The sequence below is a fragment of the Dromaius novaehollandiae genome, chromosome 12 (genome assembly GCF_036370855.1).
Source record: "Dromaius novaehollandiae isolate bDroNov1 chromosome 12, bDroNov1.hap1, whole genome shotgun sequence".
In the NCBI taxonomy this organism is placed as follows: Eukaryota; Metazoa; Chordata; class Aves; order Casuariiformes; family Dromaiidae; genus Dromaius; species Dromaius novaehollandiae.
The window spans coordinates 15,665,358-15,691,913 of record NC_088109.1 but is presented as its reverse complement, the minus strand read 5'-3'; the positions used below and the strand labels follow the sequence as shown (position 1 = coordinate 15,691,913).

Below are 26,556 nucleotides of genomic sequence, written 5' to 3'. Positions count from 1 at the left end.
CCACATCAGTGATGTGCACACACACTAAATCCCTGACATCGGTACAGGGTTTTTCTGCAGTGTCACGGGACACAGACCATTAATGTCAAATGCAAACACAGGACATTATTTGCAGGCCACTACCCACTCACAGGCAGCAAGCTACAGCCAATGCATGCTATCTGCTGCACTTAGAGATCTCAGTTTGTAGAAAAAGAACACCTTGTCCTACTTTGCAAGTAACGTATGCAGCGTCTTCACATGTTTGTGCTCAGACATGATGCTACCATTGCATTGGGATGAGCCAGAAACACTGTCTACTGAGAACGTGGCATTTGAAATTGCCTTTGAAATGCTTTGCCTGATAAGGATCATCCAGACACTTACAGGGACCTAGGACTCCTGGATGAGAGCAGGTCTCAGAAGACCCATCTGATGAGATGAAGGCAGCAGCAGACCACTGTCATGGTCTGCACAGGAGAGGGGCTTGGCTCACACTGCTTGACTCGGCATTGGCAACTCTCTCCTTTAGGACACCCCAGTTACTCCTCCCAGGAGTCTGCACAGACTCTGCTCACCTGAGCCAGCTTGCTTTCCCCTTCTCTCCTGAGCTCACCTGCCTGACAGCACATTGACTGGACAAGTTCATGTGAACTGCCTGAAGGCTGCCTGCTGGCATTTTACAAGCAACCATTTTTCCTCTGCTGCTGCTGCAGTGGTTAAGTGTTTTGTTGCTATGGCCACACAACCAGAGGATTAGAAAGTCAAGTACAGTAGTTTCTTCATCTTAAGAGCCTTGGGTGTTAACTTGCAACAGCACCATCAAGATGAAGGTATTTTTGGTATCATCAGTCTCTGTGCCCCAGCCTCCATCCTAGTCCTACCATTTCTCAGGGAGTGAAGGGAGAGAACTTCTTCCTTCCTTCCACCACAGATACACCCCTTCTCCCTCCCCAAAATGGGACCCCCTTCCTCCCTCCAGGATGGAGAACAGTGGCTGAAGATACTATGATATCCATTACTTGCATGGAGTTCACCAGGCAGATTCAGACTGTCTGAACAGGGAGACCAAAGCCAAGTAGCAAGACATAACCCCTCCCTCTCTGGAGATAAAACACATCATGTTCAGGCCTCGAAAGGTGCAAGCCATGTCAGCACTGACAAGGCAATGCATTGCTCCAAGTCCTCAGCTAGCCGAACTGTTACCAGTGTTGTCCCAGGGAAAGCAGGCAGGGCACAGACCAGAGCCTGGCTGATCTACAGGGGACTATGAGGCAAAGGAGCATAAACATGCCAGGAGACTTGGTTTGAAAAAGCAGCTCAGTTCAGCCGTTGCCTTGACAATTCCACCCACTCCCTGCAGGGTCTCCAGGCTCATTTCCTCTAGCTTGCACACAGAGAGGAGTAGAGAAAACCCAGGTGACACCAGAGAAGCAGCAGGCATACAAGTGTGCACATAATCTCCACCCAGTATCAACATGGCAGATCAGCCATCTTTGCATACAGCTGACTTTACCACTTTGGCCTCCCAACTGATTTCCTTCTCCCACCCTCTTCATTTCAAGCCTTGCAGGGAGGTCCCTCTTTATCCCCTGTTTGCCTCTTATGCACCTTTTTCCAGCTCAGCCCTTCACAGTGCCTGATGCGTAAACATCAACAGGGATTGAAGATGGACCAGTGTGGCTTTGCTGTGTGCTGAAGGGTTATAAAGGCTTTATGCCATGCCAGACACTAGCATAAGGGTCAGGAAGAAATGTTCATAATGGCATACACGGAACATTTACCTCTTACAGTAATGGCAGAAGACTGCAACTCCTTCTCAGAGGTTATTTTATTGGGTGCAAGGAAAGGTCAGCCTCAAGACCACTGGCCTGGAAGTAACAAGCTTCCCGCCATGCTTGCCTGCTGCCTCAAACCCTGGGGACTCAGGTTCCAAATGCCTGGTATCAGCGTGCACTAATCATCTAAACCTGAAAAGCAGCCACAGCCAGAGGACAGGTAAGTGCTGGCTTTACCGGTGCTGAGCCCCTGGAATGCAAGTCCCAGGGACTGTGGCCCCCCTGCCCTGTTCCAGTGGTGCTTTTCTGCTTGCTCTATTTCTCTTCCGTGCTCTCACAGAGTGGAGTCCAGCTGACGCATTATGAACAGCTTCTGCCACAGCACTGCTACAAGCTCACTACCAGGCAGTTTATGCAGCCCAGCACTGAACACTCTGTTAGGTTTTGGGACAGCATGAGACCACACACAGGGCTTATATTAGTGGCATTAATGTTCTGAACAAACGCAGCCTCCAAGACAAGCTGCACTCTCTCGGTGTTTTGTTCTCTTCTTGGGAGACTCATTTCATCTTACAGAGAATACAGAGGTGAGTCCTAGCAACAACTCAAAAACATCCTATTGATCTCTTTCCTCAGGGATAACAGCTAACACCATTTCTGAAGCCTGTCAGACAGCAATTTTTCTCTGGAATCAAGAAACTTGGTAAGAAAATCCTATAAATTTTCAATGATTTGCTTGTTTGTCACTTTATTTTGCATGTGATAAGAGAGTAATAATGTTTGGCTGGTGGCTGTTCTGATGTGAATCACTAGAAAAAGACTCAGCAGAAAACCGTCAGAGACCACACAAGTGTTTGATGCTGTTAACTGCAACCTCTTATCCAAGAGTCTCTTATCCCGTCGGCCTAAACGCATGGCGCTGGCTCCACAGGCTCTGTTCTTCCTTCCCCTAGCCCAGCTCACTGCTCCGCTCTGCCCTACCACAGCACCAGATTTTGGAAGGGTGCCAGAATGTCCTTTGTTATGGCATGAAATTAGGCCCCGGTCCAGGCTCCCCATTTCCCGGCTGCACAGTGGGAACGCACAGCCTCCCAGCCGAAATCCTTTGTGCTGTCACAACACTCAGCCTGCTCCCAGCGGATTCTACCTTTGCTTGCCACCGGCACCTGGAGTTTTTCACCCTGCAGTGTCAGGAAGGTTAGCAGATGGAAACGGAGACAGGAATAGACACAGAGTGGGGTCTGCTTGGTTTGAGATGATTTGCCTCCCAACGCAGCCCTTAACCATTTCATATCCCTGCGGATGCATTTGACAGAGACAGCGCTGCACGACCCAAGCATGCAGGACGCAGAGATGCCAGACCTCGTAGAGTTGAGGCATGCACTGAGGACAGGCAGAACCAACACCAGGCTGTTATCAGCACAGTTTCCTCTCTCCTCTAAATGAGCCGAGGCAGGAATTTCTATGTTCAGTGGCCAGCACTACACATAAGGTCAGGCTAGAGAGGAACAGGCCTCCTGGCCTCAAGTTCTACAAACCCATGTGTTCCAGGCTCCTCAGAGCTACAAAAAAGCAGCCAGCTCTCCCTTTGCCAGATACTAGTTTTGCTGAGAAATGCCCTACTCCATCCCATCTCACCTGGATTTGGGCACCTCCAGTGGGCTACTTCCAATCCTCAGGAAGTTATCAGAGTGGGTTGATGAGGAGGAGCTGGAGGACTTCGCTTCAACCATCCCTGTGGAAAGCAGCCTGTCTTCAGACTGCTGTGTCCGGTTCCAGAGCACAGCTTGTGGCGATGATGCACAGCTCTTCCTCCTGTGGAATGGATGACCTGTGTGAGAAGGCTCTTTCCCACGTGTTCCAACCAGGAAGCCTTTCCACACCAGGCCAGATTTTATCCTAGCAGCTACAAAGCTCTTGTGCCCACTGAACCTGTTTTCCTCCCTCCCAGGGAACCATGAGTCACAGGTAACTGCTCAGTGATGGTGGTACACTGTGCTCAACCCAACTTAGCCCATTCTTTTGTAGATCACTGTCCACGTGACCTGGAAATCAGAGACAGGAAAATGCATCGGCCCACACACATACAGCGATTTCTTTGTTTAGTCTAGCTGTAAAATGCCTCAAGCAAAGGGCCTCTCAGCAGGGAAAGGCCGTTTCAATCCACTCTAAACTCTACATCAGCAAGGAGCTCAGCCCAGGTGGGCATTCTTGTACCCTGATGAGGGTGACAGGGACACAACACCAGTGTTGTTTCCCCTTTTAGTGATTTCCTTCAGGCACTACTGATCATGTTTCTGACTATGTGCTCAAGACAACTACCCCAGATGCAGATGCATTTCAGTCTTCTCCCAGTCTCTGAGCTGACAGCCCAGAACTGCTCTGGCCTCTTTTCTGGCCAGACCCACATCCAGTTCACTGTACATTGCTACATCTAGTCTTAGCTCATAGTACCCTCCTGCTACATACTGAACAAGCACACACACTTGGGACTAATTCATGTCACTGCTGTTCCATGTTCAGAGGGGCTCTCTTTTTTATATTAGTACTTTTTCTGGAGAAGTCCCAGGAATTTTTCCCCTTGCAAAACCACAGTGAGTTGGACAAAGATCTCCCTGTGTACACAAGTAAACAGGGACACCTAAGGCAAACAGAAACCCAAGGGAAAAAAGATGATGTTCTTCCTAGAATCTGAAAGGGCACCTTGGCTTTGATTAAGATCTTGAGCACTGTCAGCAAGTGCAGCTAAAGACAGGCTCATCGTACAGTGGGAAGCGCCATATCCTCCTTCCCTTCTTAAAGTACGTCCACCCTCAAACATCACACCACAGCCTCTCTCACACATTATTCATCTCATGTTATCATAGCTGCCAACATTTCCAAGCACGGCTTGCAGAGACAAGCTTATACAGCTAAAATACAAATGCCTTTCCATGCAAGGAGACCTTGACCCACCTGTTTTCAGGACAACACAATGAAACACATCTCTTTTCTCCCCTCCTTACAGCGTGCACAGCTTAGCTCACTGACAGTCATGGTTGCAGCAAGCTCTACCCGTTCTCCACACTACACAGCCACAATAGCCTCCAGCAAGACATCCATGCCCAGTCCCCTCACTAAGTTCGCATGGAAAGGCTTACAACTTTCCCCTCCTCAAGCTCATAGCGTGGGCCCAAACCATCACCCTGGTAGCTGCAGAAACCCCAAAATAACCTGATGTCTCCAACAGGAATGAAAGCAAACCAGAGTTACAAAACGCCATCAAATCAAGCCCTGGCACATACAAGTATAGCAGATCTCTCCCAGCATGCTCCAACCACTTCACATCTTGTAAAGATCATGCTGCAGGATCTAGTCTGTAGGTCCTGAGCACTCCAGAACATGGTTCGGGTCAGTGTAAATGCTTCCCGTTTCCAACCCCGTAGGTGGGCAAGCTGAAAGTGGTTCTTTATTTGCTGCAGTCACTCTCCTGCTTGGATAAGGTAGCTTCTGTACATTAAGAGGACTTGGTCACTTGGCAAATGCAGCTGGGGGCTCCCCACCTTTGTTTTGTGATTTTGCAGGAAGATCCTCTGTTCTTCAGTGTTTTATAAATTGAATCATAATGTGCTTTAGAAAAGCTGCTGCCACTAGCATGGCTGCAGGCTCCTCAGTCCCAGAGGATTTCCAGCTGCCTCCAGCACAACCCAGATTTAATTTAAAATAATTGCAATACAAAATAGCATCTTCACATGTGCTGAGGGAAAGGAGTGAAAAATTAAACTGAGAGGGGCAGCCCTAGAGAAGGGCTCTGAAATCCCAAAACACAGAACCAGAAACTCCATAAGTAAGCAGAGCACCTGTCCCAGAGCAGCAGCATCACCTGAGACATCTGCCCCAGTCCAGCTTCCAGGCAGCCACCTGGCTCCCTAGGCAAGTCCTATACAACTCTTTAACAACAGGAAGCACTGAGAATTTCATGTTCTCTCCCAGAACCATCTCTAGGCAACGTTCCAGACAGCAACTTGGTTTCAGCTCACACACCATGTGTTGTTAGAGGCACTTAAGTCTAGAGGGGATTCCTGGTCACCCACTCTATGTCCCATTAGTGCAGACGCCCCCCTTGTATAACCTCTTCCATAAACCAAGTTGTATAACCTCTTCCATAAACCAAGTAAGCTTCATTCAGAGCAACTAAGTTTTTTGCCTCCACTTTTCCCAGGTGAGGCTGCTGCCAAATGTCATTTTCCCATTGTTTAGAACCCTCTTCTAAACTAATCCAGAAACAATTTCACTGTGTTTAACAGTGGAGCTGGTAAAAAACAAAAACAAAAAACCCAAACAACAAAAACTTGCTCTGCTACTAGATCAGGGGACAAACTTCAGGAACATCCCTGCAGAAGCGTGACAGTCATTAACACAGGGAAGTCTCCAATTCCTGGTGCAGAAGTTCTGTAGCACAAGCTGCAGCAAAGTCTCTGATAGCCAAATTCCTCCCTTCACTGTAGGGAGCCCATGGCTCAGAGAGCAGACCAGAGGGCTGGGAGTTCAGAGGTATCTTTTCTCCTGTGGTCAAAGCCTGCCCCTGTTGTTCTGCAGTCCACTGAGTGACTATCTCCTCACCATGCTGCCTGGGCTTGTGCTCCTGCTGGCATCAGCTCCACTGCTTCATAGGTGAAGCTCCCAGCTGCTCCAGGGGAACTTTCCAGCCCCAGGGAGAAGTCACTGCTCAGACTTGTGGTGCTGCCCCGATCTCTCTGCTCTAGAAAAAAAAAAAAGAAACAAAACTACCTGAAGACCAGCTTGGATTCGCTGATTCTTCCTCTCCCTCCGAGCCTTACACTTTCCATTTGCCCTGGGGCATCACTCTTGCAATGCCCCAAGGGGACCACAGCTCATTTGTAGTCACCTTGATGCTGGGAACCCAAGCCCCCAAGTGATCAACCATTACCAGCACCCAGAGGGGCTGATGCTCAGCAGCCGCACTCACGGAGCATGCAGATCTCTTCCAGGGTGAAGCCAGGGGGCAAACTCTTCCTTCTGGGGAAGGAAAGACAAGGTCACCTCAGCCGTGTTGCAGCACTGCACAGAGTCCGGCCAGAGCCAGATCTCTGTAGCACACACCAGATCAGACTAGGGGCGAACCAGCTGTGCAGGGGCAGAAGAGAGGGGAGGGGGCCAGGGCGTAGTATCTGACTCTCCAAACAATCCCAGCCCACACACACTGCACTTTGAGAGGGTGGCAACAGGCTGCTGAAGGCAGTTGTGCGTTTAATCAGTTAGAAGCCTCCTCCAGGGTGGGGTTTGTTTCTTTATGCCCCTCCTGAAATAAGAAGGGCTAATGTTTAGCAGTCTATTAAAGAGCAGCCATCCTGACGGACCTTGCTGTGCAGCCCGCTTGAGCCAGAGCACACACCTCTGGTTCATTCGTGCTTAGGCAGCCACGGACACTCATTAAGCAGAGAGCACGTTTCAGCCTGGACAATTTTTCAGAGCGCAACGTCGCACCTCACAAGCCTCGGCCCCATTTTGCAGCCTTCAGAGTGCAGAACAAATTAAAGAAAACTGGGCCAGGACACCAGGGCTTCCATCTCCCCAAAGAAACAGCACTAACGAGCTCCCTGGCTCTGTAGCCCATGCAGCAGCAGGCACAGGCTTCTTACCTCTGCGACTTCACAGCAGAGAACTCCTCAGAGGTGATGTGCTTCAGAAAATTGAAGCAGAAAAAGAAAATCTGAGCAAAGGGAGAGAGAAGAGCGGTTCAGGAATGAACCCGAGGCTTCATGCAGCCTGTTATCTTGGCAGGGAGGTGCTGGCAGGAAGGAGATAGCAAGAAATCTGCAGCTACCACACTCCGATGTGCCATGGGCTGCCCCCGTCCCGTCCTGGGCCTTGTCTTGCATGTAAAATAGACCCTGTTCCCCACCATGGGGAGGCCCAGAAAGGAGTGCATAACAAGTCTCCTTATCAATGCCTTGCACGCATGCCACGAGCACGCAGAGGGCACTTGTGCCATCAACGCAGATTGGAAAAGGGATGGGCCCCCAGCAGCTGCTTATACACCCAAGCGAGCAGCAAACCCCAGCAGGGCTGGCTGGGCTAGAACAGTCGCATGCTCCCCCTTGGCACCACAGCACTACCACACCTGGAAACATGCAGCACCTGCAGTGTCTGTGGTCCCGGGCTGGTGCCCTGCCATGCTCCGGCCTGCTCTGCAGCACTCACCCCACTGTGCCTCTGCCACCCCACCTCCCTCGACAGGGCAGAGCCCCTCCACTCCTGCCGTGGGTGCCGGCGAGTGCTAGAGCCAGGCACACACCCTCATTCCCACTCCAGCTGCTGACGCCTCCCTTGGCTGAGCAAGCACCAGACCCAAGCAGAGCTGCCAGCCACAAGCCAGCAGAGCTCTGCGAAGGGAATGAATGAGAGGAGAGATACTAAGACAGGGTCCTGAACCCTCAAAGGATGGAAAATGGGCCAGGGTCCCAGATCTGCCTTCTGCAACAGGTGCAGTACTGCTCAGAGGCAGGGACTCACTAGAGAGTCTGAGGAACACAGGATTAGCAATAGGGTTAGACACACTCCCATCTGTGGGCCCCTATCCAAAAATGATATTACAGTATACTGCAATTATTGTTAGAGCAATCACTTGCTGTTAAGCAGTGAAAGATTTGAACACAATTAGTCCCACTACTCTTACTGCCTCCCAGACCCATCTGTGCACCCACAGATACACACCAGAACCAGTGTAAGCTGCTCCATGAACCTGTGACGACACGCAAGCCATGTGCAGCTGCAGCACGCAGGCTGGAGGGCTGGCACTCAGGACAAGCACACAAGACTGTGCAGCTTTATTTCCAGGCTCCCAGGAATCAGACACCTTAAACATCCCTTCTCATTGCTGAGCTGGTTAGAGAGTCCCATCTCCCTTTCACCAGGGGCCTAAACACTAATGTCACAGCAGGGGAACCAGCAGGACTGACACTCACCAACCAGACTGCAGCCTGAGATAAAAAGCACTCCCACACTTTACACATCAGGAAGCAACAGGGGCAGGGCTCCCACCTCATATCCCCAGCACCTGAACAATCCTTTCGGAGCCCAGCCAGACTGGTGGTATTACCAGGAAGCAAACAGGGATGCTACTACCTCAAACAAGTACCCAGGGAACAGAAAGCTGTGCTCAGCACCGCCCCAGACCAGACACTCACCTCTTCTCCTTTACTGAGTCGATCGACTAACATGTGCCTGGAAAGAGAGCAAGGGAAGGAGGTCACATGCTAGAAGCCAGGATCAGCAGAAGGGCACAAGCTATCAAGAACAGTCAGATGCCCCAGTCTCTGGCAGAAAATGTACCACCCCTTCTTGTCACAGCTCTACAACTCAGTGGGAGCCGCAATATCCACCCCGGTTGTGAGCAAACACTGAAGATGACACCCTGAAGGCTTTACCCCTACTGCGCAGAGTTACATATGCCAGTAAACCCTAGTGTGCATACCCAAAAAGAAACCAGTCATAGGCCACTGTCAGGTAGAGAATCTCAGACGGCTCCAGGGACGCATGGATCAGCCCATCCTGCAAAGGAAATGAGAGGCAGCCTTCAGGCAGCAGCCCTGGAGGTAAGGATTTGGACTTCATGAGCTATTGGAAATTGCCATGATGAATAAAGATGCCCAGCTTGTTGTGCCCTGCCTCCACATCAGGCACCTCCTGGTTACAGCACATGGCATTCCTGATGCTGAGCAGCCTGAGGTATGGAGGATCCTCTGAGCAGAGCTGCAAGTATGCTGCTCTACCCCCGCGATACTCTGCCTGACGGCAGGACAGCATGTCAGACTCCACATCAGAGCCTATCCCACACCCTCTCTGAATCCAGCATGGTCAAAAGGAAAAGTAATACTCCACCACCACTTTCGGGTGACATGGTTGCTCCTCTCTCCCAGCTATCACCCCCAGAAGCAGAGCACGTCAGCTAGGTACTCACAGCCCACAAGGAGAGGCGTAATAGAGAGATGAAGAGAGGAGTTCGGTCCCAGCCAGATATACAGTGCACCAGGAGCCCGCTATCATCTGTTCCAGGTGGGAGTAGGAAGGAGAGGAAAACAAAAGGTCTTGTAAGAAGAGTGATGCCCATTCTCTATGGCAAATTCGTAGCGATAAGCCATTCTCCATCCCCACAGCCTATCTGTGCTGCCGGAGCAGAGCTCAGCCACCAAGCCAGAACATTTTGCCTTGGACGTGGCAGCCAACCACTTGTTCAGACTGTCCGGGGTTGTCGGCAGCCCTGGCTGACGTGCTGCCCTAGTTCTAACAGCTGCTCAGGACACAAAGTCACTAGTTATGAACATCATTTTGCTTCCCATAACATACAGTTGCCCCGTTGCAACCCACTACCACCATCTATCCCCATATCAGAGGTAAACCTGCTCCAACTTAACATCTTCTTTCAGCCTCACTAAGAAGGCAGAAGGATCCAGACATCAGCTCTGAGAAAAGCATATCTCCCCTTCCCGCTGACACACACTTGTGCAGAGGCGCACACACAGGGCACCACTCCCGTGGTCTCCAGAAAGTTTGCAGGGTGTTCCAACACAGTAACTGCAGGAGAGTCTGCTGTTGGATAGATGGAGCTGTGGCTGGCTTTGGCAGCACAGCCCAACGAGCCTAGGTATAATATTGCAGTGTCCAGAGGGAACAGGATGCCAACGTAGGGCACTTCCCACTTACTTCAGGGAGCTGGGGTGGCTGTGAAGAAAGGAGCTCATAATTAGGCACCTAATGAGACCCTTGGAGCAACAAGCTTGCCTTACCATCACTGTTGATGATAGAGATGAGCAGCTTCAGGTAGTTCTGTGTCTGTTGCACGAGGTCCCAGCTCTATGTGGAAAGAGAAATGACAACAGTAAGGGTCTGCTCACAACAAAAGGCTGCTCTGTAATTCAGAGCCTGTCATGTCCTTGGCCTCTCTATCCAGAACAGCAGCTAAGCACAAATAACCCCATGGCCCTTGCTCAGCATGGCACACTTTCCCCTGGGGGCTCTAATCACTTCCCCATCCTCTGCAGCAGGCCCCCTGGGACAAGAGGCCAGAGAGAGGGGGAAAAAAAAGCCATTTCTATTGTCTAGGTTGGCGGCTGTCAGGACCCCCCAGCCTGACCCTTGGCTAGAAGGTAGGGCACAGAACCTGCTTGCCTGCCACCCCATAGCTCCGAGCAGACCATGCTCTAAGAGACTAAATGGAGCTGGTGAACACCTGCGGAGCACTGACCTAGTTCCACAGCCCCCTGCATGCGCTCACTTTACAAAATGGCTCAGCAGCCACGTTACAGCTGCGTACACGATGCAAGCAGGACGATGGGGTGAGCAGGTTAGCAGCCCATCCCCGCAACTGGAGCACTTTGCCCAAAATTCTTTGACTAGCCCAGGTAAATAGGCCCAGCAGGCTGCTTGCAGAGGGCTGACACACTTCTAGCAGCTCCAGATAGGTACTAAACTTCTGCAATAATGCTCAAGCAGCAGCAGCAGCACAGAAGGGCTCTGAACTCAGGGACCCCCAGTGCTACAAGAGAGGCAGGTGTTTCACCTGCCTGGAGAATAAGATCAGAACAAGTTGAAGTGTGCTGTTCTCAACCACTATGTCATGAGAAGACACAGGGAATTTTGAGAGTCCGATCGGAGCCAGAACTAAGCCAGCGGAAATGGGATAGCACTGGCGAGGACGAGGCAAAGAGAGGGTCAAATGTTTCATCATGACAGTTGGTGGTGTGAATCATTTTTGCCGCCCAAAAGCAGAACAGTTTGTTGTGCATGTGTAAGTGCACTTTAGACTACTGTCAGATGAAGAACGTACTGCCCTGCCCTGAAGCCTGCAGAGCAACAGAAGAGTAGGGAAATGAGAAACATGTTGAGCCTTGGGGCAGAAAAACACATTCTTCCAAAATCCTTATCTGCCCACTTCAACCCAATCTTGTGTTCGTGACAAAAGGAATCATTTAATCATCCAGTTTGATCTCTCTATACCACAGACCAAAATGACCAGTTGCCTCATACACAGCCTAAAGCTTGAACTTGGCAATAACTCTGTCCAGAGAAGCATCTAATCTGGGGTTGAAAGTTCATTGCTCCTTTGACAGCCTGTTCCAACAGATCACCTTCAAAAATAGCATGCAAAACTGCTGTTCTCATTTGTCTGATTTCAGCTTGCAGATATTGTTTCCTAAGCAATTTCCTCCCCTAGACTGAAGAGTGCTTTAGAATTGGTATTTTCTCCCTGTGAAGGTACTTATACACTAATTAAGTCAACTCTCTGTCACCTTTGTGATTAGCTAAACGGACTGAGAACTTTAGCTTTGAGTTAAGCACCTTCTCCAGTCCTTAGGACATTTCTGTATTTACTTCTTACATCCTCTTCGATTTTTAACATACCTTTTAAAAGTATGGCTTTTAAAACACTGGCTGCTTAGCATTCTAGTGAACAAGTTTCTAGTCATAAGCAAGCTGTGGTCCCATTAGTTCTGCTTCAGCACTGCAAGCTGCTTTTCCATCATTCTGCTTATGCCGGCATTTTAACATTATTTTCATCACTGACTGAGAAACGGTGACCCCAGCACTGGGAGGCCCTCCTAGTTCCGCAGTGCTTCCAGCTACAGAGCACAGGAGCGTGGCACACTCCAGCACAGTGGTCAACCATCGCAAAACTGGAGAAGACCAGGGAGGGGACAGCGGAGGGTCCACGGGGGTACCGCAACGGTGACAAGACAAGCTTCAAATCTTTAATCATCCTTCCTGTTTGAACCTCTGACCTCCCACAGAGATACCCACTTTCCTCACCTGGTACTCACTCCAATCAATATTCAGAGATTGGGTCAGAGAGACTGGGATGCTTAATGGAGCATCTACATAATCCTGCAAAAAAACAGACATAACTGGTCAGAGAAAAGCCATGACTTGGAGACAACTGGCTCTAGAAAATAAAACAACAATTGCCAAATGGTACATCTAGAAGCAATTATCTCAGCAAAGCATCTTTGGATACAAAAACCTGTAGTAGTAAAAATTAACTCCCACTCTTAGAGGAAGGATGACTAGTGGACAAGACAAGCTTTTCACTGTTAAGAGCACAGAAAGCTTGGGATAAGGCATTTTAGTTTCTGAATTCCTACTGGGCTGTTCCCGCTCACTCAACCATCTCCTCCAGCAGAAGAGAGGCTATGAAGACAAAACCGAGAACAGAGACTATCAACAAAACACCATCAATACTGAAAAACAGGAGCAACCCATGCCTCCCATGAGAGGCTGAACATCATGGAGTTCGGGATAATGATTCATTCATTTTACATATGACTTTTACAATGAATGAGTCATTTAGTACATTCACTATGTTTTGTCCTGCTTATGTCCTCCTTGCGATTAGGAATAAGCGTACAACATATACACCATAATTCAGGAATTCTTTGAGACAAGACTTAAGCGCACTAAGGCCCACAGCTTTCCATTTTGTAATATCCATGTACCTGTTTCCAGTTAAATATGAGACCTTCAGCTGTATAATCCCGATCTTTGTACTCCTTAAAAAATTCACAGCCTGCAAGAAAAGAGGTAATGAACAACTATTTGTCTGATACCTAACAACTGAACTGCCCTATGGGATTGAAAGTGCTGGCAGCCCAGAGCCCCAAAGCATCAAACCAATCAAAAATGTTGCCTGTGGGAAGTGAAGAACAGTCGGCAGCATGGTCTCTCAGCAGCTACAACCCACAGCACTCAGCAGTGAGCACACTCACACAGCAAAGGGCAAACTCCAAAAGCACAGTAAATCTGGAGTTTGAGAAAGAGATTCCACGTCTTCCCAGACAACAGGTTTCACGAAGTGACCTGTGCTTTCCAGGGCCACTGACTTTTGCACAGATCTGGGGCATCAGCTTGACATCCTGACTGAGATGGAACCAGCAAAGGAAGGTGTTAACAGAGCCCTGGGGAAAGTCAAATTCCACAGGGCACCTGCTGCAGGTAACAGGAAAGGGCTCTGTCAGAGAAGGCTGTGGTTTATCTCATATTAAGTCTCTTCTTTCAAACATCAGAACTGCCCTATCTGAAGGGAGCAGGTACATAACAGCTTCCAAGGTAGCCTCTGAATGCATCCCAAGTGAGCCTTGGGAGATTCACCAGACACTACTGGAGGAAGTGAGCCACTGTAATCACCCCTTCAAGGTGCACACATATGCTCACTCTGTAATGGTGCAGAAGCAAAACTCTGGATGAAACTTTACCTACTGCCTGACTCGCTTAACTTCATACTCTTAATACTGCCAAGCAGTGTAAAAAACCCACAAATATAAGAAATGCTTCTCCCTCCCCTGAACTTTGTAATTGGGGTTTTCCCCCAAGCCCGTCCCTCCTGAAGTGTCTGTCCTTTGGGTCCTGTTCTTCTTGAACAACTATTTGAAATCTCTGCTGCAAACTGCAGTCACTTAGTCACAGCTGAGCAGCACCATTAGCACCGCAGCTGCCTGCAGGCCGCACGAAGCGCATCTCCCAAGGTACTGTGTACGTCACAGAACCTCCCGAGTGCCCGTATTATTGAGACACCGGCATCAGGCACTGCTTACACACACAATGATTCCTACCCTGGAAGTCACAAGCAACTCAAATGGAGAAAAAATCTTTGTGCAAGGACAAGACTAGCTCTCAAGAACACACAACCAGGAAGCAATCTCTTTGTTGAGATTTAACTCCAAACAAAAACATATTTAAAGCAAAGAATGAAGGATTATGACAGTAGGCGTTGGAACCTACAAATACCAACCACTGGTCAGATGGAAAAGAGGACTTCTGTACTGGAGAGCACAAAAACATCTATAGAGACCCCATTTTAACCCAAGCTGTTCACCCTAAACAGTCACGTCTGGACACTGTCTTGCTCGCCCTAGACAACAGGATCTCAGAGTAACTTCAGCTATAAATTACAAAACAGAAATTCTTTTGATGCAAATCTGTAAACATCAGTAAGAACATACCACTGCATTTGGCCAGTCACTACAGGGTTGCTGAGCCTTACATGTGTACACTTGGATCTAACTGAATGACAACATTCTCCTCCGGGGCAGCACTGCAGAAATCAGGCAACATCTGCAGGAAGGGCGTCCAGTTTTACAAAGGTCATCACCAGCATGGCAAGAAAGAGCTCCTAAAAGGCAGCTTTAGCTAAACTTTACAAAAGCCACATGAGCAGAGACAGGGACTTATCTACACCATCTCCCAGGGTCTCAGTTTGCTAAGACAAACAGCAGCAACTTATACCTGTGGCACTTGCTACAGAAACCAGTAATATTATTATTTCTATACACCTCTGCTATCTGCACAGCAAGCTCAGTAGAAATCTCAACACAGTTTTCCTGAATTGTCACTAATTTCTGTATAAATAGAAAAGTATCTTTAAGATGCCTGAGGGCCACAACTAGTAACTGAGGAGAAGTCTGGGTTTGGAGCATCCATAACGGCTTTGGGTTTTTTTCCCCCTCTCCCTGTCTTTGTATGCAAGGGAGGGGGGGTCCTTTTTTGCAGACAGACTTCAAACGCAGCAGTTTCACATCCAATCATATTACCAAGCCTGACAGCAGCAGCCAGCCAGCAATATTCAGCTCATCTTTAAGAGTGCAGCAAGTGACCCAGTGACGGTTGCTAGGAGCAAGGACTAATATAACCAGGGAGACGGACCGGAGTGGCTTGTATCTTGGTCATACATTGCAGGCTTGGGTCAACGGTTTTGCCTAGCACTGAGTATGTATTACAGAGGTTCTCTCTGCAAGCACTGGGACTAGGAAATTCTCTTAAGAACTGGGGCTGTATGTAGGCTGAATCAAATTATATATTTTGCGTCAAGTAGTAGTTTGCAGTTGCAAGAATGGGAAAGGCCAAAATACTTTGGTGGCTACTGAGGGATCTTGTCTTAACCCCAGCTCTATCTCTGGGACTTTTCCTCTGAGCTTGAATTCATTAGAACTGCTGAGAAATTCTTCTGCCATCTCAAAGAGTGCTTAATGCTGACTCACACTGCCAGAGGCTCCAACTCCACTGCGCTATTCTCAGTTTAAAAGGCCTTCCCCCTCCAGAGGGAGCATAGGAAAAATTCAGCAAGCCACAGTCGTTTCACCACACACACAAGTAGTTCCCAGTCCCCAGAAATGAACTGTCACCTGTCCCTTGCGAGTCCCTCTGGACATCAGTCCTATACCTGGATATGGGATGGAGAGAAGCGTGAAATCAGCATAACGTTGAGCTTTGTCCACTTTCTCAGAAGACGTCACACTGTGCAGGACAAGAGGAGAACAACAGACATTTAGAGTATTTTTCACAAAGACACTGACACCCAAAAAGCCACCTGTAGCATCTCCTCACACTATGACTTGACTCAGGAGTGGGCAGGGGCAGAACTAGAGCAACACATCCAAATCCAGATGGACAAGTATGGGACAAAAACACTTAAGCTTTTCTCCGAGAGGAATACCAGAAGAATCATCTCTGTTTCCGTATGCCATCGGAGGGCTCCTTTACTCTCCCCCTTCTGAAATGTTCACATCACCTAAAGTTCTACAGAGAAAACCTACTCAGATCGCAGAAGACAACACAGCAAAGCAGGTATCTTCCCCATTGCTACAGCTTTCTTTGGCCTAAAACCTTGGGGTTCTCTTTACAGCACTGATTAGCTGATGATCCTGCTGTAGGACATTTCCAGGGCTGCTCCCAGGATGCTGGGCACAGGCCCAATAACCATCCACAAGTGAGGGCTACTAGCTGCAATTCAAAGCCTGCAGAAAAACAAATGAACCCAGACTCACTTCAAGCCAAACTTCACCTTCTTGTTCTCCACCATCAGATCACAGATATATCGCACAGACAGGTACCGAAGCAGCTTGATGTCATGTCCTCTGACCTTGTCAAACAGCTGGGAGTCTGCATTTCTGCAACACGGTACAAGGTAAAGCCACATCAGCACAGAACACTGACCCTGTCAGTCTGACCGCCCGCATGATATAGCCGCAGCCCCTCTCGAACTACTGCCAGCCATAAGCCCCGAAGCACAAGCCTTGTCCCCACAGGTCGGAGTCACGCTCGGCAATGAACTGATACTGCAGACCTAGTGCTTAGGGTCCCTCCCTCCATATCTCACTCTGTTCTACAGCCACAAGCACATAAGCAAAACACAGAAAAATTTCTCGAGCCTGGAGATCTGCTTTCTGACAAAGTAAACACTTCCGTGTAATTCAGAGGCCTTTTTAACAGCCTGACATCTTCCAACCCCTGACCCTTCCCCCAGCAGTAGATTAGCAGGCTTCAGTTGCACTGGATTTAGCCAGCCTTTAGCATCAGCATGGTCAAGCACATGACGAAAGGCTCTTTTTCAAAAGCAAGGAAAGTAAGATTCCAAGCTCAAAGGTGATTTCAAGCCTGCACCAAAGCCCAGCTTGTGGAGAAAGGAGCAACACTCAGTGTCTGAGCCAGTCAGATTTGGTCCAAACTCCCTTTTCCCCATCCAAGTGATGCACACAAACCTAAGCGCAGAGTCTTCCTCTGAAATGTCTTCTGCATCTGCCCAAGCATCGTCAGAACCCCCTGCAAGGAAGACATTAAGAACTGAAACTTGTGTAAACCAATTCAATTCCCATGCCCTACACACACACGTCTGCCAAAGGCCACAGTTTGGGGATCTCCCTCCACATGTAAGTGCTCTCGATTGCCCTCTGTATGTCCTCTCCCTACAGAGCCTGTTTTCTAATGCAGCCCACTCTTCCCTTGTCCTTGCAAAGGACAGATGATCTCAGTAGTCCTGGCAGTCCCATGACTGACAGCTGGAAGGGTACCCCGATGGTGCCGTGCAGTTCTTCAAGTCAAAGTCAAGTTTCAGATCCCATACACCAGACACTCAAAACTCCCCTGAAGAAACTTCCCCAGAGTTTAGTATATCTCACCATTAGCTGCATTTGATTCACGATGATCAGCGAAGCAACAGCAAGTTCTTCTCTTTCTTCTCTTATTCCCACCCTCAATTTCGGGGGATCAATACCCCGAATCCATCAGGCTGCCTCACTTGCCTACATGCTTCCCATAACTCACGTGTCAGCCTCAAGCTCTTTTGCTTCTTCTCCTTGCACTATGAGGCACGGCGCTCTGTCCTGTAGCATGGTGCTCGGAAACAGACGCCAGATTTCATGCTTTGTCCTATTATTCAGGGCCTGATATAAGTAGGTCCATAATAGAGCTCTGCACCTGCTCTCAGGAAAGCCTGGTCTCATGTCTCAGTCACCATCCCACCACTGACCAGCCTAACCATGTAGCTTGTAACAGATGGTTCCTCACTTACCTGAGAAGATATAGTTGTAGCCGGTACGCCCATAGAGCTCTCCCCAGCCTGCTAGCGTTGCTGATCTGCAAATATGCTGGAGGAAGATTTTGTTATTAACCACACTTGCTCCAAAAGTCTTTTCTTCGTCAGGCCCATGTCCCATTTGCTGTCACATTACACAGATATGGCTGGTACCTACAGTGACTGCCTCTCAGCAGTCTTCACTGCAACCCAGCCTGACCCGGATTAAGTTCTCCAAACACATCAACCTCCCAAAAGCCTCAATCTGTAACCATTTTTTAAATCACATTTTCATCTCCAGTTCTCCAATTCACTAATACATTCAATTCCTGATAAATTAGCAACATTCGTGCTCTGTTAATACCCTGCTTGAGCCTTATCCTTCACATTCCTGTTGATAAGATTATGGATGGTCACATCCAGTGCCACACCGGGCAGTTCAGTCCTACATATAAGGGTCAGCAGGTTCAGCCCATGACAGCTCCAGTCAAGCCAGATTAAAACTGTCACAGGTATGATTTTGCTATTCATACAATGTTTCTGAATTGAATTAAGAAAACTGAATTAAGTTACATAAATTTTGAATGAGATTACTCCTGTCGGGCTTCAATGCAGCTTAAAGAATCCACATAAATATTAATCTAATTTCACTTTCTAGTAGATCCCCTTGCAGACAAGCCCACACATTCATGAGACCATTTATGCAATCTTGCCTCCCCAGGGAGCACACAAGGGAAACTTCTCTTTAGAAACAGAAGTTACTCAAAGAGAGCTTGCTGCTGGAAAGGATAACAGGGCAGGAAGTGTCTCTCCTCTCTCAAAAGCCAGTTATCTTTGGTGTTTTGGAAGGAACGCAGAGATGTAGAAAATGTTAGCTCTCTGGTGCAATGCTCATGACATGGTGGGGAAAAACAGCCTGAAGCCCCCACAGATGATTATGTAGCCTACACAGCAAATGCTATCTATTACTGCAGACTGCCTGCCTGCACCTAAGACTAGACTTTTCAGCATTAGGGAAGGTAACAACCTACTGAAGACATGGCTGCACAGTTCAAATGGCAGGGAGAAAGGTCATTTTCCAAGTTAAGACAGGTAACCCATGAAGCTTTACCTTTCCCTTGTATAGAATGACTGGGCAAACAAATCGTCCTCTACACCTCGCCATCTTACTTCGGTTGATAAGGTCCTGTAGTTTGCCAACCTGCACAGTGCTCTCAAACCTATTGGACAGAGATTCAGTTCAGTACACAGCGTATCTTCTCGCATCTCTTTCAATGAAGTGCCTATAGATACCCATGCATGGGCTGTAATCCCCATCCCTTTTGCTCAGAAGCCAGCTCTGAAGTTAGCAAGCAAGAGGACACAAGAATTGCTCCCACTGCTATCCAACCTGTGGACACTTTTCTGTCTCCTTTTCTTTATTTTGAGAGACCAACTGCGCAGTCTGTGATAGCAAACATCTTCAGGAGCAACAGGGGGCTGGCAATATGAGTACTGTCAGTGCCTGGCAGAATGGTCTGCTACAGACTAGCATGTGGAGTACTAGTGAATGACTACCACAGTAAGCCAGTGTCTACAAAAATGTACATTCTGTTTTGCCTCTCCACAACCTTTTCTTCAAAAAGAAGCTCAGCACTTCTGACTATCAGAGTGAATTTTACAGGTAAAAATAAATAAAATAGAATCAAAGCTTAAACTGTCAATGAACCTTAATTCTGCTCACTTGAATATGTCCACTGATGAGTAATTAGACCACTCTCCGTACACTGGCTAGTGGGTTGAGCAGGGTAGTTAGATTAATGTCAGCTGTATCTACACGGCTGAAGTTTGTTTGGTTCTCTGGTTAAAACAGAAGTGCCTTCTGGGCTTGAGACACATTCTAGAAGCAACTTCAAATTCCTGTAATTTGTCTAAAGTACCAGTCTAAATTTGATAGGAATCCAAATTTAATTCTAAACTACCCAGACCTTCAGGAGGTATGGTCAACACAGCAGAGGACTGGAGTTTCCACAAGGAATTAGACAAGCATCTAGACTGGCATAGAAGAAACTAGATGTTCAATGATAAAAAGATGTGTGATCACACACTTAAAGATGATTAACAAGAATTTGTAGTCCACCCTTTCCTGCAGTGAAGCTTAGCAGAAGAGCCTAGATGAACTGGTTGATTGCTGGATGCCCACAGGTTGTCAACATAGTAAGGGTGAAAAAGGGACAAACAGAAACCTAGGAAACTCTCCAGTAAAATAGAGAAGTACCAGCACTACTGTGCAGAGCACGGGATTGCAGCTGAGACAAAGCGTCTGATTCTAGTGACCTACACCCAGGAGACATACACATGCTTGAAGAGGCAGTGAGATCACTAGCGTGGTCAGGGGACAAGCATCTGTGTTGCAAGAGAAACTATCACAGCTTGCTTGGCTTAGCAAATGAAGATTAAGTGAGGACACAACAATATATGCATTAGGGATAAGGAGAGAACTTAGCAATGGGGAGGGAAAAGAACTCAAAAGAAAATGCTGGCCTAAAAACAAATTAATACTTTTACGCTGGAAATTAAAAGAAAGTTTCCAAGCTTCCGAGTAGTGACAGTCTAGAGCAACCTACAAGCATTCTCGGAAGCATTAAGAAATAAACTATTTTTAACATGGAAATTGATCTGTTTATGGAAGAGTTTATATGAGGTGGTGCTGGTGAAAGCAGAGAGAGTGCAACTAGGACCTTCAAATCCTACTTTTTTTTTTTTTAATAAAGAAATACATTCTCAGAATTCACAGTTGATGCTTAGGATTTTTCATGTTTTTCCCTATATATAACTATTTTGATTGTTATGCTCCAAGAGAGCCTTGGTATATACTAGGATTTAAAGAATCAGAACCCAAGAAGTTCATCTTCTTCGAATGTTTTGGACACAAGGCTGCTAAGTGCAAAGACAGGGAAAATGCTCGCCCACTGTGTTTTGCAGAAGTGTACATAAGATTATGTGCAAGTTATGGAAGCCCGCACCTGATCAACACAACCCAAGCTCTGCTCAGCATTGTCGCAGCAAACAGAGCCAGAAGCTCTGCTCAGCAATCTGTTTCTCTCCTAGCACACCCTCCTCAGAGAGCATCTGACTAACACACACCTCAGGAACAGCCTGTGAGCAGCTCCAGAAGAGTCTGCTTCATATGTTACACCTAATACCAAACTATTTTAAACCTTTGGGAGATTCTGATGCACAGACTTGGTTTTGGAGTTGTTTTTAGATGAATGTGCAAGATTAAGAGACACATCTTGCACTTTGCACCAGCTGTCTCTACTGTTTCCTTTATGATGGAAAATATTTGCAGAGCAGGGGGGAAGATGGTAAAAACTTAAATACAGTGTTACTAGAATACCTCTGTGGCACTGCTTCTACATGCAGAAAATGGGATAGAGCGAAACTCAACCCCCTGGAAGATCAGAAATAATATGACAAGCACCTCCCCTGGGAGCAGAGACTAGCCAACAGGTTTCACCTCTAGCACCCTAACTGCATTCCTAGGAGAGGCACGAACGAAGGAGTGAATCGGTACGGAGGAATGAATCGGATCAGCTTGGTAGGACTGCTGCAGGGGGTGAGATGGGAGTCCAGCACCCCAGTGGGGTGGCAGAGGATGAACCCTCTCCTGAGCAGAAAACGTGCACACACACCCCAGAGACCCACTCAGCTCCCCTTCACGGCTGCACTGCAAACAGGACTCTCGGACCCCCTTGCCCTAAGAATCGTCATTAGTAAATCTAGAGATGAACATGATTCGAATTTTCAATGACACATGAATAGAGCTGTAGATAGACTACTGTAGTGAGGGGAAAGAACTGCTCTGAAGAACAGGCGCAGTGCTCTCACAGGGACAAGTGTTTAAATGTAGCATAGGCAGGAGTAAATTCCACTGAAAAAAGTTTCACAAATGAGAGTACACTTCAAAAGCGGTATGACAGAACCTCATTATGACTGCTTGGGGCAGGGGAGAGAAAGAGGAAGAAGGAATGACATATATCTTAAGTCTTACTTATTGAATTTTCAGGTGTTTTTGTTTTTCAGAAGTTTGTTTTCCAGAAGGTATCACTGGACAAACTTTCTCTGTGGCACCACCCCCCTCCCCAAACCTGAATTTCTCTTTTCAAATGTGAGGGAAACATTTCCTGCAGGAGCAATCATTTTGCCAACTGTAAATTTTACATAGGCTTGAAGCAGAGAGGCTTCTCTTTGGTTAGCCATAATAGCACTAGAACTTAAGTGTTCCTCTCATATCCTATATACATTTTCAGATTATTATGTGCAACTCTAATTATATGTATATTATATTTGCAGAACAGACACGTAACAGAATCAGCAAGAGAAACCAAAGACACGGCCTATGCCTGGGATGTAGGCATTATTATTAAGTGCTGTGACAGTAACTCTAAGACAGCAAGTAAAGAATTGAGCGCATCCCTCCTTTTCCATTCCCTGCAGCTTCTGCTCACTCTTTTTATGGGGACATTAGTCTTCTGAGCTATTTTCACATGGAAGGGGCTCCTGGCTGCCAGATGCCCTCCGCTGCTTTCTGCGGCTCATCACAAGCAGCGCCTAACAACAGGGCACACGCTGCCCTGGCTGTTAGCCAAAAACACACACCAACCTCTTCCCACACTTTCATTGCCTCATGGGCCTGCCTGGGTTTCAGAGTACTGTTAGCAAAGTTTGATGAACCCTTAAGCAACATCTGTTCTTCCCCCAGCCGCACAGCCACAGAACGAATGGGACCAGGAGACTCATCTGGGTTAAAAATAACCCTTCTCTGCTAGTTCCCCACACAGCTCCAGAAACAGCTGTACCAGCAGAACTGACGGGGCAGGGCAGAGTTAGCATAAGCTAGAACTGCTTCCAAAAAAAATGTTTGTTTGGTATTCTCAGAGGTGTGAAGCGTCTTGCACACTTCAAGGAGATCTTACCAGCTGAATAAGAACATTACAAAGATGAAAGGCAGCCAAAGACATTAGGTCCTAGAGGGAGTGTCCCATTCACTGGAAGAGGTTCTTGCGTTCTGTAACACAAGAAGTGCAATGTTCTCTATATTGTTAAGATTTGCTTGTATTTCACAATTATTCCATAGAGTACCATGCTGCAACTAAAAACCGGATTCATGTAAAAGTGATTTAGCAGCTTTTACAGAGATTATTGCTCAGAAAATGGGGAGGAGGGGAGAATGAAGGAGAGCATGTTTCCATGACTCTCTAGGACAGCAAATCAAGACTTGAAAGAATCAGTATTTAAAATGTTTATTTCCATTGCCAGCTTCAAAAGTATCAGAAGAAAACGGGACACCGAATGTAACTATACTTGTTTTGAATACACTACCCATCGGAAAAATAAAGTACCCTTTGCTCTTGCAAGGACAGGAAAAACAGAAGCACGTGCTCTTCCTTCCCTAAAGATACTCTCAGTTATATTTACAGCTTCAGACTTCAGTTTCTCTCCTTTCTAAAGAGTTCAATCTTTTCTAATCTTTAAGCAGAATTTCTCCCACCTGTCCATCAGTTGTCATTTTTGTCCAAAGACCCCCTTCTTCTACAGCATCTGGATGACATGCGTTCAGCATGACAATGGACGGCTCACCATCAGGCAAGGCAGCTGGAGACATGCCACCACCAGGACGGGAATACAGTAACTACCATACCCTGGCGTACGTTACTTGTTATGATCACAGTTAAGTTTGGAGAATTGCATTAGGCTTTGTTGGAAGAGAGAAAATAAAAGGCTGTTGTTACAGCCATAGAGAGCAGATGAAACCCAGCTGGAAGTGAGACCACTGAGGTTCTGAGCACGTGGGTCGAAGTCCGGAAATGCATTGACATCCGCTAAATGGCAAGCAAGCACTTCCCGTTAAGTCACTAAGCCTGAACACCTTCTGATCCACACACCACAGTGGGAGCAGATTACTTCTGCTCAGATTGCCTTGGCCTGTTCTGTCCCTACTCCGGGCACAAGGCAGACTGGAGCACCGTGAGATACTTCCCAGACCAAACTTTCCCTTATCACAGGCCCTCTAACACAACCACAGGCACCTTGCGAAGACAGTGAGATACCCCACAGCCCAGCGCCCCGCCACACGCTCCTTGTGCCTCTGGGAAAGCTGAAGCACAGTGGTCATTAACCATCAACACTGCACTTGCAGCTATGCAAGCACAGCACCTAGCAGAGCCAGAGCTGCGCTGCAGCACCCCGCTTCCTTCCTGCTCCCCGAGTTACAGGTTTTAGCTCAGGAGCCGGTATACAAGGAAGCTCAGGAGACTTTGGCAGTCAAGAGCCAGGAGGAATCCCAAGGCGGGAGGGCAGCGGAGCGACCTGCACGGGGGGGGGACGCCCCGGAGCGCGCAGTGCCGAGATCGGCGGGTGACGCACCCGGATGAAACAAGACCTCCCAGGAGCCCCAAGGCGGCGGGGACTGCCGCGGGGGCACAAAGCTGCCGGCGCAGAGCGCGGAGCGGCGCGGCGGGCCCGGGGCGGCACAGGGCAGGGTGGGGAGGGCCCGGGGCGGGGCGGGCCCGGGTGCCTTACGGGTCGCGGGCGGCGCCGGCATCGCGCTCCAGGAGGACGATGTGGCGCGGGTAGTGGGCGCAGACCTCGCCGTGCGCGTTGGGGATCACGCTGTACCGGTAGTCGCGGCCGAAGAGCTCCAGGCAGCGCCGCTCGATCCGCTCCACCTGCGCGAGGCCACGGCGTCAGCGCCCGCCGCCGCGGCGCCGGCCCGGCCCCCCGGCCCCCGGCCCTCACCTTGGCGGCGCCGCCGCCGCCGCCGTCCTTGGCGCGGTACTGCGCGCGGGAGAACTCCAGCAGCAGCTCGGCCAGCGCCCGGTCCCCGCAGCCCGCCGGGGGGCAGCCGCGGGCCGCCGCCATCGCCGCGCCGCTCAGCGCCGCCGGCCCATGGCGCCGCCTCTCCGCCGCTTCCGGCGCCGCCCGCTGTCGCACGCGCCCGCCCTGCGCGTCCCGCCAATCGCCTGCCGCCCGCCAGCCCCGAGGGTCCGCCCCTTCCGGGCGCCCTGTGACGCCATCGCGAGGCGCTGCGCTCCGCCGTCACGGCGCTGCACGGCGCGGCGGCGGGGACTGGGGGCGGCGAGCGGGGGGCCGGCGGCTCGGCAGCCTCGGCGGGGCGCGGGCGCGGGCGAGGCCTGTCCGGGTCTGCGCGTGAATAGAGAGATGTTTAGGTGCCAGAGTGCTTCCTGTGAATCACGGGAAACGGGACAAACGGAACCCGAGTGGAAAAACGGGGGCCGGTAAAATCGCAGCCGGAGCAGAAACGGGCTGGAAACACGGAGCTGCTGCAGGTTTAGCCAGAGCCTCCCTCTATCTACAGTAATAAAGCCAAAGTGAAAGGAAGCGATCCAGAAAGTAGTTCTAACGACAGCAAGGCCTCGCACACAAGGCGAATGATGACTTTTCGTTTAACCTAGTGAAGGGAAGCAAACTGCGAAACTGCTGCAGGGCCAGCGGGGGAGTCTGTTTTGCTTAAAAGTGAAACATGAGAGAGAAGGTTTTAATCTGAGCAAGCACAATAAGGAGCCTGAAGGAGTTTGTGACTGATCTGGCAAAGAGGAGATAATCTTGTGGTGCTGAGGGCATAAGCAAACAAGCAACTGCAATTTAAAGCAAGCCCCATAAAGATCCCTGGGAGATCCATGACAAAGCGATTCCAATTTGCCAGGCAATAAAAGGCTTTTGGCCCAGGCTGGAGCCTCCAGCGGGTGAGGAGCACCGTGACACTGCCTGAGCAACAGTCCAAAACATGGCCTGGAAAGCGGCCTGCTGCAGAAATGCCCAGAAGCTTCACGCCATCCAGCAAGAGGAGCACAGTCTGGCGCCAATGCTGCACTGCCAGCACGGGCCTGGGCACTGCCAAAGCGCACACACACCCCCAGAGAGAGGCTGCTCCCACCAACACTGGAGCTGCAAAATGCAGCAAGCTGTAACGATACGGAGGGCATTAAAGCTTTGCGTAAATCATGTTTAAGTCTGTGGAAAAACTTTGGCAGGCTATAAATAGTTCTGCAAAGAGAAACAGTTGCTGGGTTAAAGCTAAACAAAAAAATGAAAACATGAAAAGCGCTGCAGAAGGAGTACTCCAGGGAGAGAAGTCAGTATGGGCAGATGCCGGCAGAGAGCAGTGAACTGGAGCTGTCACAGCAGCTGCGGGAGGGGAACATCCATGGCTGGTGGCGAGTGGAACGGACACTTGTGCTTAACCTCATTGCCCAAAGCAGCGATCTGACATGGCACTGTGCAGAAATGCCCAAAGGGTGCAGGATGCTGCTCTTAATCAAGACTTCAGAAAGGGAGGTGTGTATTAAAGAAGCCTGTCTCAATGTGTGACTGCAAACACAAAACCAGGCATGGCGACACCTCCAAGGTGCGTATTAGCAAAGGTTTTACAGCACTCACTGCACACTTGAGAGC

General features: G+C 48.9%; 1 protein-coding gene across 3 annotated transcripts in view; it reads right to left on the bottom strand.

Annotated features, from left to right (window-relative positions):
- Window positions 1-25,089, bottom strand: part of MTMR14 (myotubularin related protein 14) — a 33,527-nt gene extending 8,438 nt beyond the window's left edge. For 2 of the 3 annotated variants that reach the window (XM_064519020.1, XM_064519021.1), the window contains exons 1-17: window positions 24,880-25,089; window positions 24,664-24,809; window positions 19,211-19,319; window positions 18,097-18,172; window positions 17,288-17,348; window positions 16,574-16,696; window positions 15,970-16,043; window positions 13,250-13,320; window positions 12,567-12,641; window positions 10,547-10,613; window positions 9,721-9,806; window positions 9,235-9,311; window positions 8,948-8,984; window positions 7,400-7,470; window positions 6,727-6,776; window positions 6,360-6,498; window positions 3,396-3,572 (exon numbers count right to left, since the gene is read on the bottom strand). In XM_064519020.1, coding sequence (XP_064375090.1) covers window positions 3,396-3,572; window positions 6,360-6,498; window positions 6,727-6,776; window positions 7,400-7,470; window positions 8,948-8,984; window positions 9,235-9,311; window positions 9,721-9,806; window positions 10,547-10,613; window positions 12,567-12,641; window positions 13,250-13,320; window positions 15,970-16,043; window positions 16,574-16,696; window positions 17,288-17,348; window positions 18,097-18,172; window positions 19,211-19,319; window positions 24,664-24,809; window positions 24,880-25,002 — 1,562 coding nt within the window. In that variant the 5' untranslated portion in view covers window positions 25,003-25,089. Of the gene's footprint in view, window positions 1-3,395; window positions 3,573-6,359; window positions 6,499-6,726; window positions 6,777-7,399; window positions 7,471-8,947; window positions 8,985-9,234; window positions 9,312-9,720; window positions 9,807-10,546; window positions 10,614-12,566; window positions 12,642-13,249; window positions 13,321-15,969; window positions 16,044-16,573; window positions 16,697-17,287; window positions 17,349-18,096; window positions 18,173-19,210; window positions 19,320-23,057; window positions 23,150-24,663; window positions 24,810-24,879 lie in introns of those variants that run through there. The other variant, XM_026093095.2, reaches the window with a different exon arrangement.
- Between the last annotated feature and the right edge of the window lie 1,467 nt (window positions 25,090-26,556).